At 42.8% G+C, this 18,103-nt stretch overlaps 1 protein-coding gene across 1 annotated transcript in view; it reads left to right on the top strand.

Annotated features, from left to right (window-relative positions):
• Nucleotides 1-17,476, top strand: part of NFATC2 (nuclear factor of activated T cells 2) — a 105,369-nt gene extending 87,893 nt beyond the window's left edge. Inside the window, exons 7-10 of the mRNA XM_054980451.1 lie at nucleotides 6,488-6,543; nucleotides 8,370-8,496; nucleotides 11,635-12,318; nucleotides 17,367-17,476. Coding sequence (XP_054836426.1) covers nucleotides 6,488-6,543; nucleotides 8,370-8,496; nucleotides 11,635-12,318; nucleotides 17,367-17,476 — 977 coding nt within the window. The remainder of the gene's footprint in view (nucleotides 1-6,487; nucleotides 6,544-8,369; nucleotides 8,497-11,634; nucleotides 12,319-17,366) is intronic.
• The last annotated feature ends 627 nt before the right edge of the window (nucleotides 17,477-18,103 follow it).

Below are 18,103 nucleotides of genomic sequence, written 5' to 3'. Positions count from 1 at the left end.
CTTAATGGTGCTACTGGACTTTGCTATTTTGCAGCTACAGACTAACACGGCTAACTCCTCTGGATCTTCCTTTTGATGCCATCCAAACAACTCTGATTCCTATTATTACTAACCACATCTGTCTGTCTGCCATAAACTCACAACAGTTTTAATATTCAGAGATGTTAAGGGAAAAGCAAATATTAACTGTCTAAAATTAGGACTTGTGTGCTCAGGATCATAAAACCAAAGCAGCGAGACAAATGGAGCATGATATTTAAGCAGAAAGGTCAGCGCAATGGCTGTGAGATGTTTACTTTTTATATAAGGGTACCATGTTTTAAAGGACAACAATTTTCCTGGGAAGCAGATTTGCTCAGGAAACCCTTGCCAGCTGTGCTGGTGGTTGCATCCACGTAGACCCATCCATTGTCATTAGAATGATGTACCGTAAAGAAGGAACAGCTCTTTGGTGAAGGGATTTCATTTTTGCCCAGCCCTTCCTCTCCTCCCCAGCCTCCTTTGGGGCTGATCTAAACATCATCTGGGTTCGTTTAACATCTCAGATTCACAACGTTTTATTAGTGCTGTTCCAGTGGTTCGGTCACTAAATGAAATCAAATGTTGTTGTGGCTTTGGCGTGATTCACCGGTCTCTTGAGTACTGAACTGATTTTGTAAGCTGCGCCTTGACTGTGTTAGATCAGGGTGTGGAACTATGGATGTCACACCTCCCTTCCAGTGTGCTTTCACCTTTATCTATCCCACTTTTTTTAAAAGGACCTCAAGGTGGCTTTTGTGGTTCACCCCACCTGCATTTTATCCTGCAGCAGCACCTATGAGACAATTCAGTCTGTGAGTGTGTCAAGGTCGCTGAATGAGCTGGGTGGCAGACTGTGGATCTGAACCTGGGACTCCCCAGTCTGACTGCCTCACCCCTTCCCCTGGCTCACTCCTTCAAATCTCTCCTCAATGCCCATTTTTTCTGTGAATATTTTGGTTTGGTCTTCAACCTCAGCTGAAATAAATTGTGAATGAATATGAACAAGCCTGGCCCAAAGGCTTTTGGCAAATGAAGAGTTTGGTGCCAGATGCTCTCTCCCCCCCCCCCACTCCCCCGCCGCCCAGGTAGCAGACCAGAGTGGCACTCTTGGGATGCATTTTAACTGCACTGGCATAAACAGCTGTGTTCTGCAATGAGAAATGACTAACTCCACTTCTGACTTCTGACATGACAATGATGCATTATTTTACAAGTACAATATTTTACTATATTTGTTTATGAAAGACTTTTTTTTTATATCAAGGATCATTTTTGTCAAATTTGGCACCCCGTAAAGCCTGGAACTCTAGGTGACTGCCTAGTTCACCTGTATGGTCGGGCTGGTCCTGCATAGGCCTGGAGATCTCCCAGAATATTACTGATCTTCAAACAACAGAGATCGGTTCCCTTGGAGAAAGTGGCGGCTTTGGAGGGGGGACTCCGTGGCATTGCACCCTGCTGGACTCTCCCTAGGAATGACTCAGATTTGATTTGACAACCCTAAGCTTCATTAGCATAAAACTAGTGAATAAGAATTCAATAAGAAGTTAGTTACAATCATCTTAGGTCTCAGCAACAGTGGCTATATGTCACGCTGCAGATGTGCTTATTTATCTTTCATACAAATGAGGCTTCAGGAAGAATGTCTGGCGTTTCATTGTCTTTTGACCCCACCATTCATTCATTCATTCATTCATTCATTCATTCATTCATTCATTCATTCATTCATTCATTCATTCATTCATTCATTCATTCATTCTCGCTATGTCTGAGATCATGCCTCTCAAGAAACATTCTCTAGAAGAAATGTTCTCTAGTCCTTATGCTTCAGTAAAACTGTTTGTCATTAAGGTGAATCAGGGTTTCTTTTCCCCTTCTGCTGTTATTCCATGTAATATCCTTTTATTATTATTATTATTATTATTATTAAATTTTATTATTATAACATATGTACATAATCATACATTGAACCGTATACATCTATTTTTACCCCTTCCCTCCCACCCACCCCATTATATCTTCATATCTTTAACCATGTGCACAGATTCTTCATACGGGCTTGAATGCATGGGTTGGCTTCCCCCCTTTCCACCCAGTGCCTATAACACGACCATTTACTTGTAATCTTTTGATGCTTATCCTCCCATGTCTCATCAGCAGTTATCTGTACAAATATATCCGATTGTACACATTCAAAGACATAATTGTTCCATTTTTCCATTGTCCATTTATGCTTGTCCTTCCATCCCAATGCTATTACAGCCATTCCGGCTAAAATGATAATTTTATATAGGTCTTGCTTATTTCCATCTACTCTTTTATTTCCCAATATTCCAGAGATAAGCAGATCCCTATTAACCTCTATATTAACTTGAAATAAACCAGACATTACCCATATAATCTTTTGCCAGTATTCCTTGACCACATTACACTCCCACCACATATGAGCATATATGCCTACTTCTTGGCCACAGTGCCAGCATTTAGGGCTCATTCCTTTAACTATATACGATATCTGAGCCGCTGTTCTATACTATTTCCATATAAATTTCCTGACCAATTCTTTATCTTTATCCATTTTAATTTTATTTATACATTTCATTATTTCTTGAATTGTTTCCTGATGAGATAAGCCTTCTCGCTCCCATTTATTCTGTATTATCCTTATCATCCTTTCCTTATCTCTTATCATTAATTTATATAATGCCCCTGCTAGCCCTTTCTCTTTTATTTGTCTTTTACTTAGTATATCATCAATTTCTGTTTTTACCCCAATTCTCTACTATTCCATGTAATATCCTGACCCATAGGCGCCGTATCAAGAAGGGTCATTGGGGCACAGATGTTGTGGAGCAGCGGTTGGATTGGAATTGAGAAGACCTAGTTCAAATCTCTGAGCAGTTATCCGCCCTGAGCTTGTTTGTGCGGGGAGGGCAGAATATAAATAAATAAATAAATCTTCCAAGCTGATCTCAAGCGAGTCCTTCATGCTCTGACTAACCTTCCTCACAGGAATGTTTTGAGGATAATAACAGAGAAGGGGGAACTATAAACGCTTAGAAAGCCTGGGGATTTTCTTATTAATGGATTTTCTTAAAATGTCTCAGGTGACCGATACTTGAGTTTTTTGCATCTACATCAAATGAGATGAATACTTGAACTGTCAGATGCAGTCAAACATTCTGTTCTTATGCTCTCCATAGATGAAAAAGGGTTTTTTTTAAATTGCAGTAACATTGTATCCTGATTCATTTGCTGAAAAGTTCCATGCACTCAAGAGCGCCTTGCCGCTTTTTAATGTCTAGAAAAATAAACTGTGTAAATTGATGTACATTTGCAAGTTGTGGAATTCAGCCCCCCCCCCCCCCCGGCACATAGAATTTTGGTGGCTGTGGCAGACAATCTGCATTTCTTCTTGAGCGCAGCGCATGCAAGAACTCCAGTGTCTGCCTGACATTTTAAGGTTGCCTCGACTTGGCTGAACATGTGTAGTGGGGCTGTAATAGACCTGTTGAGAAATCCGACTGGTCACTTGGACCTGCAGGTGTTGAACATGCCTGGGGGTGGCTTGGTAAAGAAGCAGCAACACATTCTGAAAATCTGAAAAACTTCCCCATTAGCTGCCTTAGAAACAATGAAATACTTTGTGCTTGTAATAAACTCTCCTGAAGAAGGGCTGGGGTGTAAACTGCACCACCCCAGGAACAGTCCCAAAGGCCCTGCTGACTCAGACACATGTGAATCATCACCAGTCTACCTCCCCCCTTTTTCCCAAGAGACAATAATTTTATTGGAAGCTTCCAAGAATACTAAAACTGTTTGCTTGTATGTTCCTTGCATTGGACGAGTTATCTTGGCTTGCAAAGCTTGGCATCCTTTCCTTACCATCATGCGGCTTAGTCCATATTATCCAAATCCAGCTCCCAAGTAGGGGTGCTGGCTCTATCTTAAAGAAGCCCTGTGCTCTCTTTGCCATTGATATCTGCAAGGCATGCAGGAAACCTGAGTCAGATGCAGCTCGTTTCCAAGGCTGATTCTTCAGCCAAGCTATGCAAGGGACTGTTTGGGGTAGTACAGCAAGGAAGGAATTGGTGCACCGCATAGGGCTCCACTCACTCCTGGCCAACAGTGGTGCAGGAGGCAATTGATGTCACTTCCTGGAAATGCTCCATCAGTAGATGGTCTAAGCACCCTGACCTGGATAGCTCATGTAAGTCTAATCTCGTCAGATCTGAGAAACTAAGCCTTGTTTAGTAATTAGATGAGATACCTCCAACGAAGACCAGGCTTGCAGAGGCAGGCAACGGCAAACTACCTCTGTTAGTCTCTTGCCATGAAAACCCCACCAGCGGTCACCATGAGTCAGCTATGACTTGAGGGCACTCTCTACCACCACAGATGGTCTAAGCACTTGCAGTTTAGGGATCCTGTGAATTCAACCATGAATGTGTTCAACAATCAAACTTACCATGTTTGAAGGTGCCGAGTAGATGTGATGCTGTCAATTCAACCAGATTGGCAACCGTTAGCATTGCTACAAACTACTATGACAAACACCAAATGGTGAGATTGATTAAAGCAGAGCATTTATTTTTGATGGATTTCTGTGATTTTGTGACTGATTTAATTGTTAATCTGCTTGCTGAGCGAAGCAGTCATGTAGCAAGGATGGAGGGGGGAGTTAGAACTCAATTGAGCTGAGAGCCAAGCTACAAGTGACGCTTTACAAGGTTGGACACTTGTCAGCTTCCCTCAAGTTTTGATGGGAAGTGTAGGCATCCTGGTTTTACATCTTAGCTCTCCATTACAGCTGCAAGACCAGGATGCCTACATTTCCCATCAAAACTTGAGGGAAGCTGACAAGTGTCCAACCTGTGTCAGGCGTCACTTGTAGCTTGGCTCTCAGAATGCACTTGCACAAAAAGCTGGTTGTGTGGCCCTACATGGTGGGACCGTAATACAGAGAAGAAACCTCCTGAATAGTCATGAATGGATTGTCAAAACAGTTCAGATTATCATTGAAAAACTAATTTCCTGTTTACAGTCTGCTAACAGGATGTGAGCTGAACCCAGAATTGCCAGAATTTACCTTAAAACCTGGGGGAGGGGGTGCCAGGTAGAAGGGGGTCACCTTCTTCTGCTTTTTCATCATGCACACTCAGTTCGTGGGGTTTCTAAACTGGAAGAATGGAATCTCAGCGAAATGCTATGTTTTGGGCCAATTCCTAAAGAATCAGCCCTGCTATGACCCCATCACTTCTGGTTTAAACTGGAAGAGATGTCAATAGAAGCCCCACAGAGTAATTTATTCTAGAATAAGCTTTTGTGAACAATCCTATGATGGAGTGGGCTCTAGTCCATGGAAGCTTATGCTAGAATAAGAATGTGCTCCTCAGCAAGGTGCTACCATGTCCCTGATTATTTTTCTTGCAACTGTCTAACATGGATAAGTTTCTGGAAAAATTATTATTATTACCTAAATCTGAGGCGTGTTACCAAGATGAAATGCCATAAAATGTTCATCGCTAGACTAGAGTCGCTTGAGTATACTGGGTGAAATTCAGAAGAGTTGAAGTATCTGACTGCTAGAAAAAAAGGCTGTGTATAGTTTTGAACTGCAGGCTTGAGAAAATATGATGACTAAGAAGAGAGGAAGGAAAGAAAGCGGTTGTTGAGAGGAACAAGGAAAAGTTGAAAGTATGAAAGTGTTCGCTCAAGGAAGAGACCAAAAGATGTAGGAACACGATAGCGATTTTCAGATACACGAAGATGCTGTTTGAAGCAAGAAGATACAAAATCTCTTTTCCCCCTCCCCCATGCCTACCAACAGCAGATTATTTGTTTATTTTAAATATATATGTGCTGCCTCTCCCAAGACTTGTTTGAGGTGGCTTACAACTAATACAATAAAAAACAACCATTAAAATCAAAGCCATTAAAAACAAACCACTAAAAATGAGCTGAAGCCATTAAAAACAAGCCAGTGGCTGTAAAACAGCCCAGGGCATAACAGCAGCACAAAACACAAAACATTGAGCAGGTAGATAAAATGGTCCTTGGGCCACAAGTAGACTATAGAACACTGAAAAGGATAGGCCTGTTAGCTAGAAACCTGGATAGACAGGGATATTTTATCCGGGCAACTAAAAGAAAGTAAGGTAGATGCCTCAAGCGGGAGGGAAAGACAGGATGGGAAAGATTAAGACAAGATGGGCTTACACAGCTGTGGAAAGACTGTAATTTGTATATTAGGAAGACATATCACAAAAAGCATTTAAGAGCCCACTAGGGATATTACATCCTATCCAACTTCTGACGGTATTGATTGTAAATAATTTGAAGGATGCTGATGCTGTTTTTAGAAGTCGAATGCCTACGTTTTTGCAGCCGCCCAATTCCTTTGTGCAGGCATCATCCATGTATTTTTGGAACAGAGTTTTCAGGCATGGCTTTATATTTCTTTCAGATGGGCAGCAGATATGGGAGATGGAAGCCACGGTGGATAAAGATAAGAGCCAACCTGTAAGTACTCAGCACTTTGTTCTCACTCCCATCTCCATCCTAGATATCTGGTTTTACTCTTTGCTAGTTGGAAGACTTCTACAAAATACAACAGCAGCAATCCAGGCAGGAATTGGCCATGCTGCTAAGCTAATAGATCAGTGAGCATAAGAAGGTTGGTTAGGGTTGCCAGCTCTGGGTTGGGAAATTCCTGGAGATTTGAAGGGTGAAGCCTGGAGAAGGCATGGTTTGGGGAATGGAGGGACCTTAGCTGGGTATGAGGCCATATAATTCACCTTCCAAGACAGCCTTTTTCTCCAAGGGAACTGATCTCTCTAGCCTGGAGAAGTTGTAAGTCCAGGAGATCTCCAGCCACCACCTGGGGAGTGGCAATCCTAACTGTGGCCCAAGCATACATGGCCCTGTTACGTCTTGCCTCTTGGGTGCCAAAAGACTTCCCTTGTAGTCAAGGGTATCTTTCAGCATTCCTGTTTAACATGGACTGTATGTGACGGGCTCTGATCCAGTATTGTGTGCTAGATATTCAACACTGGGCCTAACTGAAAGTTTACCCCTGTGCTAGATAACCTTTGCTGCCCAGTGTGTAGCAGAGGAGGCCCATCTTCTTCTGGTCTGCAGCTATGATGTTTTACTGTTTGGTTGCTGTGTTATGATGAATCTTCCATACTTCTAAGTAGAAATGGTTGGCGGTGGATGAGAATCTTCCAGGGAGTCTCTGCAGCCTGCATGAGAGTAGATGGCAGCTACACCAGGGCAAAACTAATTTGCGACCTGAAGCAGAACTGTCATGTAGGAGCAGTAGCCTGGATGCCAGGCTACCTCGAAATAAGTAGCCCGTGGACAGGATTTGCATTGTAGGGTACTGTTGTTGTGTCCATGAACAGTGATAGTAATCCAAGGTCATGTTTCTTTCTTTCCGGTCTCCATTCCATAAACAGTATGGTGTAGAAGATGGAGTTGAGGAAAGATGGATTTTTTCCATAATGCTGAGAAAAGACACTTGTTACCTGTATTCTATGTCTATCCAGGGCTTTTTTTCAGCAGGAACGCAGTGGAACGGAGTTCCGGAACCTCTTGAAAATGGTCACATGGCGGGTGGCCCCGCCCCCTGATCTCCAGACAGAGGGGAGCTTAGATTGCTCTCCGCGCTGCTAGGCGGCGCGGAGGGCAATCTAAACTCCCCTCTGTCTGGAGATCAGGGGGCGGAGCCACCCACCATGTGACCATTTTCTCTAAGGGCAACCCACTGAGTTCCACCACTTCTTTTCCCAGAAAAAAAAGCCCTGTGTCTATCACTGTAAGCATAAACGTCTCCTGGTTTTCTGTGTTCTTTTTCTCTGCTTTGTGCAATTATAAAAACTTCCTCAAATGGCTGCTGGGCTATTTTACCTTGTGTTCCTGAAGTGGACTGGGAAGCAGTTCTGTTTTTTGCTTTCATAAGTGGCAAAAAGGCTCTTCTGCATTATGCATGGCCATACCCAGGATGGTGGTGACCTAAAGCCATAGATATATCACTAGGGGCAGACAACTGAATGCTCTGCTGGCTACTTGTCCAACTTTTTCTGCAAAGCAAGAACTGAGAAATGGAGGAAAGGTCAGAGTTTGACAGGGTGGAGTGTGTCTTTTTTTAAAGGCTGAGACAGAGTATAAAATCGCCCAGCAAGTCTTTTTCAGATGTTAGGCAAGATCGGCTACGTTCCAGCAATGAAGAGAGCCCATACCTTTTAGACATTCCATGAAGGATTCACCTAGAATTCCTGATAAAGACTGAATGTCTTGTAATATGTTGTTATCTCTTCTCCCCCTTCCCCCCTTCACATTTTCAGAATATGCTTTTTGTAGAGATACCAGAGTATCGGAACAAACACATTTGTACCCCCATCAAAGTGAATTTCTACGTAATCAATGGAAAACGGAAAAAAAGCCAGCCGCAACATTTTACCTACCATCCAGGTAATTCTAGGGCACGCAACATGATGGCTTAGTTCAGACCCAGAAACATAGAGCTGGAAGGGACTCCAAGTGTCATCGAGTCCCACGCCATCCAAAATGCAGGAAATTCACAGCTACCACCCTCCAACTCTCAATGACCCCTGCTCTATGGCCAGAGGAAGGCAAAAAACCTCCAAGATCGCTGGCTAATCTGGCCTGGAGGAAAATTCCTTCCTGACCCCAAAGTGGCAATTGGCATTGCCCTGGGCATATGAGAAAGGGCCATGATATAGCCTAGTACCAACTCATTTCTTCATGCCCTCCCTCTCCATCATGTGAAACTATGCAGGGCTTTTTTTCAGCGGGAACGCGGTGGAACGGAGTTCCGGCACCTCTTTAAAATGGTCACATGGCTGGTGGCCCCGCCCCCTGATCTCCAGACAGAGGGGAGTTTAGATTGCCCTCTGCGCCACCAAGGGGTGCGGAGGGTGATCTAAACTCCCCTCTGTCAGGAGATCAGGGGGTGGTGCCACCGGCCATGTTACCATTTTCGCCGAGGGCAATTCAAACTTTTAAAAACATCCCCCTTGTTCCAGCTGACCCAAAGTGATGCCATTGTGCAGTCTTGAGTTCCACCACCTCTTTTCCCAGAAAAAAAAGCCCTGAAACTATGTATTATTTTCCTTGTCCAAATACAGGTCGCTCCACTAACTATAGTTTAGTTAGAGTACCTCACATCAACATATGGAGCCATGTTTTGAAGTCAGTTTCCTAAACACAGTTAATCTTAATCTATGGTTTTGGGTGAAGCATAAATATAGATAGTGGTGGCTCAGTGGTAGAGCATCTTTGCATGCAGGCTCCATCTCCAGCATCTTCACTTAAAAGAATGGAATAGTAGGAGATGTGAAAGACCTCAGCTGGAGACCCTGGAGAGTTTCTGCCAGTCAGAATAGATAGTACTGACCTTGATAGACTAGTGGTCTGACATGGTACAAGGCAGCTTCTAGTGTATCTCTATGCTGGTTTAATCCTGGTTTGTTCCTAGGCAGCATACTCACAGCAGTGCATGGTGATATATCAGCTAGGTCTCTTCAGGGAAACAAGGGGAAAGCACGAACCAACATTTGTCAAGTCAAATCAGGTACTCTTCAAATCCTGATTTGAAGAGTCATCTGCCAGTTGAATCCCAGTTCACAGTTTAACCTAAAATAAACCATGGTTTTGTATTATGTCTAAATCAAGCCAATGTTGAGAGCAAGAAGTACTGCTTACAGTCTGTTATTTTTGAGATATAGCTGTTTATTTTATTTTAAAAAGGTATAACCGGCACAACCAGTTTCACTGGGCAACTTCTATCATTCAATCAAGATTGCAATTAAAAAAACCAACAACCCTAAAGCCAACTCTCCATAACTATATCTTATAATAAATGCCTGTCATGAAATTAGCAAAACCAGGCTACCCATAGACAAATGTGGGATTTACTCCTAGAAAAGTGTTCTTAGGATTTCACTGGTAAGCATGCCCAGTTCTTGTTTGTTCAAAGCATACATTTATATTTCAGTGAAGCAGTTCATAATGACATATAGATAGTTCAGCATTCCTTGCCCTGGAATGGGAGTCAATGTCACAGAATGTCAGTGAGTTTACATCTCTGCCTGCCCGAGATGTAATTTGTTAACAATCCCTTTTCCCACATGTGTAGTGACACTACAATGGCAGCTTGTCCAAGGCCACACAAGAAGTTTATGGCTGACCAGGCATTTGAGCCAAAGTCTTCTAAGATCATGCTCAGTTTTGATCCCAGGCTCAGGGTGGATTCTGCAGTATGTACCTATGGAAGTATACTCATACGTGTGCATACGCTCATGAGGATTGCTGCCAGCACCGCCATCCTCAGGACTAATTTGTGCAATCGTTTTTGCATCTCAGAACGTGGCTCTGTTCATTTCTTCGGCGCTCATGGGTTTCATTCATGCACACACAACCTTACTTGAAGCTTCTGAGTTTGGTTGCTGTACACTGGGTCCTGTTCATATACAGATCCTCATCAGATGACAACTACCCTGTAGTAATAACCCCACAAGTAGAACTTTCCCCATTGCCTCGAGCACAGAGCTTTGCAAATGAAGTCAATGCATTCATTCAGCAGCCACTTGGACTGTATGGTGATGAGCGGTACAGGCTTAAGCAGAGTTATACCCAGGGCTTTTTTTCAGCTGGAATGTGGTGGAACGGAGTTCCGGAACCTCTTGAAAATGGTCATATGGCTGGTGGCCCCGCCCCCTGATCTCCAGACAGAGGGGAGTTTAGATTGCCCTCCATGCCGCGGAGGGCAATCTCAACTCCCCTCTGTCTGGAGATCAGGGGGCGGGGCCACCAGCCATGTGACCATTTTCTCTGAGGGCAACCCATTGAGTTCTACCACCTCTTTTCCCAGAAAAAAAGCCCTGGTTGTACCCTTGGCACCAATGAACTTGGAATAGTGTAGCTCTGCTTAGGACTGCATTCTAAGTGCAGGAAAATGAAGTGTGTGTGTATATTAATATTCTTTTGTGTCTCACTTCAGTAGCAGCAGAATGTGTGAAGCAGTTCCGTTGCAAATATTATATCTGATCTAAAAGTTCAAAGGTCTTAAGGCTGCAGGAGAAAGGCATGCAATTCATTATCGATACATGGCATTTATTTATATTTATAACCTTCTCCAAGAACTGCTGAAAGTGACTAACAAAGAATATCACAAATTGACAACAGCACATAAATAAATGGCTTTTAAAAAATTCAAAACAAGGTCAGTACGATCGACCTATTATATGTGTAAAACAAACACTCAATAAAAACCAGTAGCCCAAACCAAACTTAGAGTGATTCCGCACATGTTGGATAATGCACTTCCAATCCTCTTTATAGATAATTTGGAATGGATTTTTTCGTGTGCGGAACAAAAAATCCACTTCAAACGATTGATAAAGTGCATTGAAAGTGCATTATCCAACGTGCGCGGAATCAGCCACTAGCATAAAAGCAGGGCTCAAAACCATCAGAGACAGAAAAATGGGCCAATTCATTTGTTCTTGGAGTCAGTTTCTCCATGGCTCCTTTAACTGTGCCATAGCTGCTTATTTAGAAGCACGTCTTTTGTTCATTCCCTTCCAGTGCCTTCAATCAAAACAGAGCCCATTGATGACTATGATCCGGCTTTAATCTGCAATACAGTACACAGCGGTCTGGGAACAGTGACACAGCCTTATTATTCACACCATACAATGGTCACCGAATCTCCTTCCTGTCTTGTGGCCACAATGGCTTCCTGCCAGCAGCTCCGTTCAAGTCTGTCCTCCCCTGAATCTCGATATCCTCAACAAACCCCAGGGGCTGTAATATACCAAAGAAGCAAGAGTCTCAGCCCTAGCCACCTGGGCTACCAGCAGTCCAGTCTGATGGCTACACCAATTTCCATTCCTGACGTTCACAGGTCAGTGCTGGTGCACACTGGCTCCCCCAGCCAAAGCTCAGCGGGTCTCCATCATTCTCCAGTCAATCAGCAGTCTTCCCCTGTGATTCACTGTTCTCCATCAACCAATCAGCAGCTGAGGTGTGAAAGCCACCAAGAATTTCAGCACATCATGTGCAGTGAAAATTTCGCAACCAGTGGAGTGAGACCTGGCCAGCCCCAGGCTAGCCAAGCACAAAGATTAAGTCCAAGCTCTTACCCTACCGTGATACAACAGCAGAGAACGGCAAAAAACGGACCACCAGTAAGTGAGCAGAAGGAAGCATTGCCAACTGGAGTTACTATTAAGCAGGAACAGAATCTCGACCAAGCCTACTTGGATGATGGTAAGCAACCTGTCCTTTCGTGTCCTATTCAAGAAGAATGGCTTTGTTTTGAATAAGATGCAGATTTGTCATCGGGAAAACACATTTTATAGGTGTGGGGTTCTTTTCCCAACGCAACATGTTTTGTCCCCTCCCTTCTTGGCATTAGTATGGTGGTTTTAATATCTCGAGGAATACACAGTTTGTTTTTATTCTCTAGAAAACGCCTGCATTCATATTCAGTCTTTAAATGTTGTGAGGTTGTTGCAGTTGTTAAAAACAGAGACGCAAGATTAAAAAAACCTGAGGGAATAGACACAAAGGCCCTTGTAAGCGGCTCAGAGAATAGGTGCAGATGTTGCTTTTGTGAAATGTTTTTGTGATGTGTGGTACTGACTGAACAAGCTATAAAATTTCTTCTCCTTGAACATTTTATGAAGGATGTGGTAGGCCTGCTGGCCAAACTTTTGCAGATGTTGGTTGATTAACAGTGCCATACTGATTAATTAAAGTGTCATTTCATTGTTGTTAATTCAAACGTTTTAGCTTTTAAGGCTGATAGAAAAACAAGAATGAGTCTTGGTTAGGGTGCATCTTATTTTTCTGCTGGGGAGGTGGGCGAGTTTCAGTTTAGTTCAGTGTATATTTTACATTTCATAAGGGTTCATTAAGGCCGCCAGTGGTAAAGATAAACTATTTAACATTACAGCTACGTGCAATGTCACTTGTGATGCAAAATTAAGAAGCAGTGTCATTGTGTTGGGGTAACAGTCTAGGATTCACCCCAGACTCTTTCCAGGAAGATCAGAGCAATTCTACATATCCCTCCTGCTTTCAGATCTTTGTAAAGAAACAACCCATAATGCAGAAAAATTTGGTGTAATGGCATGTGCAATATGAAAGCAACTAGTTAAGTTTTCAAATAATTAACGTACTTTATTGTGAAATGTGTGCGGAATGTTCGAATCTAATGGCAGATATAAGCTCTGTTGGTTTTGGTACTGTGTGTAGCAAGTTGCAGCCTTACTGTTTCTTTTATTGAAATTGTTCTTTCTAAGCTAATCTTGTTTCAAAATAAGCTGAACTAACTAACAATCAAAACTCTATGTAGGTGTTGGCTGTTTGTCGGCCACACATAAGTGTAGCCTTAGGATGCTTGTGCATTCGTTCCTGTCTCTGGATTATCATCTAGGGCTTCATGTGTGCATGTGAGTGTGTAGAATTTTCAGCTCCTCCAGGCAGTTCACATACATTATATTTTGTTGAATCTTTACAATAACTGTAAGGCAGGTGAGCAGGGCTTTTTTTCAGGGGGAACGTGGGGGAACGGAGTTCCGGAACCTCTTGAAAATGGTCACATGGCTGGTGGCCCCGCCCCCTGATCTCCAGACAGAGGGGAGTTTAGAGTGCCCTCCGCGCCGTGGCCGTGGCGTGGAGGGCAATCTAAACTCCCCTCCGTCTGGAGATCAGGGGGTGGGGCCACCAGCCATGTGACCATTTGCTCCGAGGGCAACCCACTGAGTTCCACCACCTCTTTTCCCAGAAAAAAAGTCCTGCAGGTGAGGATTATTATCTCCTTGCCACAAATGGGGAGCCGAGAAAGACCTGCTTGCCTAAGGCCGCTGGTGAGTTTAGACACAGGCAAGATCTGAACCACAACCTTTCTGATTTGTAGCTTAATCTGTCAGTCACTGTGCTTTGCCTTCCCAGCAAATAGCTTCAGGTAGGTAGCCATGTTGGTCTGCAGTAGAACTAAGGTGCCACTGGACTCAAAATCCTTCTATGCTATGCCACTGGCCAGTAATGCCTTTTCACCAGTCCAGGCAACTGTTGTTTGTGACTCCAGCATCCTATATGTGATTGACTCTGCGTGCATTGCTTGGAGAGAGGTCCTTTTTTGTTTGCCAAGTGAAGCACTTTTCATTGCTTGTTTGACTCTGTTTCCCTTTTTGAGTATGAATTTTGGCCTATAAATCCAAGGCCCTGCATGATAATGTCAGCTCCCAGAAGTGATGTCATCACACAGCCTGGGAGCGCGTGTGCCATGCGTATACACGAAGACATTGCAAAAGGTGAGTGCCAGGCCTCCAGCCTCCCGCCTGAAGGGTGAGGGGACCTGGCAAACCCAGCAGCGAGCCATTGTGGATTGCATATTGCCATACGAACCAAGGGATTTTTCTATATGCTTCCTCATACTATTGAAGAGAAATGGAATGATTGCAGTGGAGTACAGCAAGCAGCCCACATGGCACAATTCACCCACATGCTCACAAACGATCCCCAATGAGGACACAATATTGCAATGCAAGATGAAGTAGCCAGTATTATTTATGTTCTGGCCTCAGTGTTCTCATTTTTAAAATTCATACCCTCTGCAGGTCTGTCAAAAAATTCACATTGTTTTTTCCAGTAATTATTACTTTTTTTTTTCTTCCCAAGAGCGCTATTGGTGGTTGAGAATTGAATGAAGTACCTTGTAGCCATGTGGAGACACTGAGAGCCAAACTACAAGTGACGCCTGACACTAGTTGGACACTTGTCAGCTTCCCTCAGATTTTGATGGGAAATGTAGGCATCCTGGTCTTGTGGCTTGGCTCTCCGACTGCTGTCCAATGAACTTTTCAACTGTCACTTGTCCAACATTCCACCAAGCTGCCTACATTTCCCATCAAAACTTGAGGGAAGCTGACAAGTATCCAACTAGTGTCAGGCGTCTCTTGTAGTTTGGCTCTGAGTGGAAAAGTTACCTCCGAATGACTTTTTGACCACCTCTGTCCCCATGGTTATTTTTGAGGGGGCCAAAAAATCATTAGAAGGCGACTTTTCCACTCGGTGTCTCCACACAACTACAAGGCACTTCATGAAATGGTTTGTGTACAATTTGGAAATTAAATCTGAGCTTCTTTGTTGGTTCATGGTGTACATGAACCAAATGTAGGCATTATTTTGAGATATTGGATAGTATTAGCATGAAATGGGTGTTTCTTTGAGTGGGAAGAAAAAAGAAACAAACTAAAACACATACCAGAGATATGAGACTGGGGAGTGAAATGTTGATAGCACGCCTAGCTAACCTTTCCAAGATTTTTTTTTTTAAAGAATTGGTACCGCAAGCAACAATCTCATTTATTCTAAGCTCCTTCAACTCTCTGGCCCTTCTCCTGCCAGTGAACTTTTGACCTTCCTCTTCTTTATTTCCTTTTTTCCTGTACCCACTCTTTTAGTTCTGTGACAAAACTGTGCTCTGTGTTTCAAGGCACAACATTTCTGGTTTCACTTCTGCCACAGTTGTCCGGAGAGAACTTCTGACGAGTGTGTTGGCTGTCAGTTCTTCATTCACTTGCAGAGATTGTCCTGCAGGTCTGCACTTATTAATCTGTCCGGCTATGTATAGAGAGATACTGACAGAGGCAACATCCATTATGCAGTTCCTACATGCCCCATGCATATAGAAAATAGTGTTAAAAGTATGTGCAGATTCTTCTAGAATTTATTTAAATTGTGTTCAAGTCAATGTGATTTACAAATTATTTTCTATTGTTGTTGGAAATTGGCCTGTTCGAAAACATATTTACCTATTCTGTCTCCAATATAGTAGTTAAAATAGTGAAGATAAATAGATAATATGACTCAACAGTGGCAAGCAATTACTGATTTTAAGCCACAGTGCAGGTGTTGCGGGGGGCGGTCTTCAGAAGGTCCATGAAATGATCATAATTTTTTTTTTACTTCCTTTCTCATTATTTTGAAATTTGTTTTTGTGAAAAATACCTTTTTAATGATGCGACTAGAATAAATATTTTTTTAATTTATTTTAAAAAAATCATTAAAAATGCAAAAAAAAAAAATGAATCAATTCTTCGACCTTTGAATGCAGGATAGAACTGCTAGGACACCCCGCTGATTGACTGAAAATGCACTGAAAATTCAAACTTAACAATGGAAAAGTTTGGCTTTGCTACGATAATTATAATGACACAGGGGTACTACTTTATTTGCTGGGCCTCCCTAGGAAGGCTGTTCCAAAATCGCGACAAAAGGAAATAGAAGTCCAGTGGCACCTTCATCAAAACCAAAATCATGGCACCATCACTGAGGGAGATCCTAGATTTTACTTGGTTGCATTTATCTGATTTTTATGGTTTGTTGTTTTAATGTGATTTTATGCTATAACTAGGGTTGCCAGCCTTCAGGTAGTGGCTGGAGATCTCCCAGAATTACAACTGGCCACAGAGATCAGTTCACCTGGAGAAAATGGCTACTTTTGGGGGTGGACTCTATGGAATTATGCCGTACCAAGGGCCTTTCCCTCCTCAAACCCCACTTTCTCCAGGTTTCTCCAGGTTTCACCCCCCCAGATCTCCAGGAATTTCCCAACTTGGAGCTGGCAACCCTAGCTATAACTTATATTTTATGTAATGTTTGATACTGTTGTAACTCACCCTAAGCTTGCTTGTGGGGAGGATGGGCTATAAATTGAATGAATAAATAAGTAAATAATAGATTTCACTTTTCTTAAAGACAACATTTCAGGCAGGCTTTCCCTGGCCAAGTTTGGAGACTGGGAATAAAACCCACACATTGAGTTCTTAGTTGCCTCTTTTCAGCACGGGAAATCTATCTGAAAAGTGGATGTAGAAGCAGATGTACATCTGCATTGTAATGCTTATTCATACTTACTAATGGAGGAGTTTTTGGACCACCCCAGGGTCCCTAATTGCACAAAAACAAGCAGAACTAGAACTGGATCAGGACTTGTGTTAAAAAGCCATGGGAAGCCTTTCTGCGTCCAAAGATGTATCCCTGTCATACCAGGAGTGCTTTCCATGTAGGAAATGTGTAAAAACCATAGAGATCTTGAAATTCCTAGAGTACCATGATGTCACTTCTTGTCCCATACAGGAAGTGTTCCATACAGGAAGCTTCTGCTGCTACCCCTGCCCCCTAATGATCACTCAGATTGCTAGCCAAAGGCAATGATAACAGTCATGTGGGATGGGGGAAGAGGCAGCTCCACTGATGTAAGGGGTAGGAAGAATGATTTTGCCCCCTTCTGTTTCCTCCATTAGAGCCCATCAACTTGTGTGGCTGTTACTTCTGTGTGAACCCAGTGTATAAGGTACATTTGCTGAATGCAGAAAATGGAAAAACTAGTGGGAAGAATGCTTGTGCTCCATGAGTGATGCCTCTTCTGTTCCATTTTCAACTGCCCCATATCCCTGACACGAGGCAGGAAATCCTGTACATAAATCCTGATTTCCTGTAACCCAGAACTTGTCCACTTGTTCTTCTGTTGCCATTTCTATTTAGCCCTTTTTTGAGGGGGGGCCTGGTAAGCTTTGATGAGAGGACAGGAAACGTGAAGTTTTCCTTCTGCTTTCCCTTGTGCTCTCTGAGCAAATGAGTTTGTATGTTTTAAAGGCCTGTGGTTTGATAAGAGAAATGATGACTTATTATTAGAACTACTTTTCATAGCAGGCACAGCTTTTTTTTTTCTCAATCATCCCAGGGTGGAGATTTGAGAACTTTCTTTGAATAATTTAGCTTGCAGGCTAAAGTTGATTTAAACGTTTACAGTTCTGTTCACAGTTATGTTCATTGGAATGAGTTCAGAGGAGGGCCATGAAGATGGTCTGGAAAATTAATCCTATGGGGAAATGTTGAAGGAACTGAGTATGTTTAGCCTGGAGAAGTGAAGTTGAGGAGGGGTGTAATTGTACTCTTCAAATACTTGAAAGGGCTACCATACAGAAGAGGGCAAAAATTTGTTCTCTGCTGTTTAAGGGGACAAGACTAGATCTAATGG

Source organism: Eublepharis macularius, chromosome 5 (genome assembly GCF_028583425.1).
Source record: "Eublepharis macularius isolate TG4126 chromosome 5, MPM_Emac_v1.0, whole genome shotgun sequence".
Lineage (NCBI taxonomy): Eukaryota > Metazoa > Chordata > Lepidosauria > Squamata > Eublepharidae > Eublepharis > Eublepharis macularius.
The sequence above is the reverse complement of the archived record's forward strand: the minus strand, read 5'-3'. Positions and strand labels throughout refer to the sequence as shown.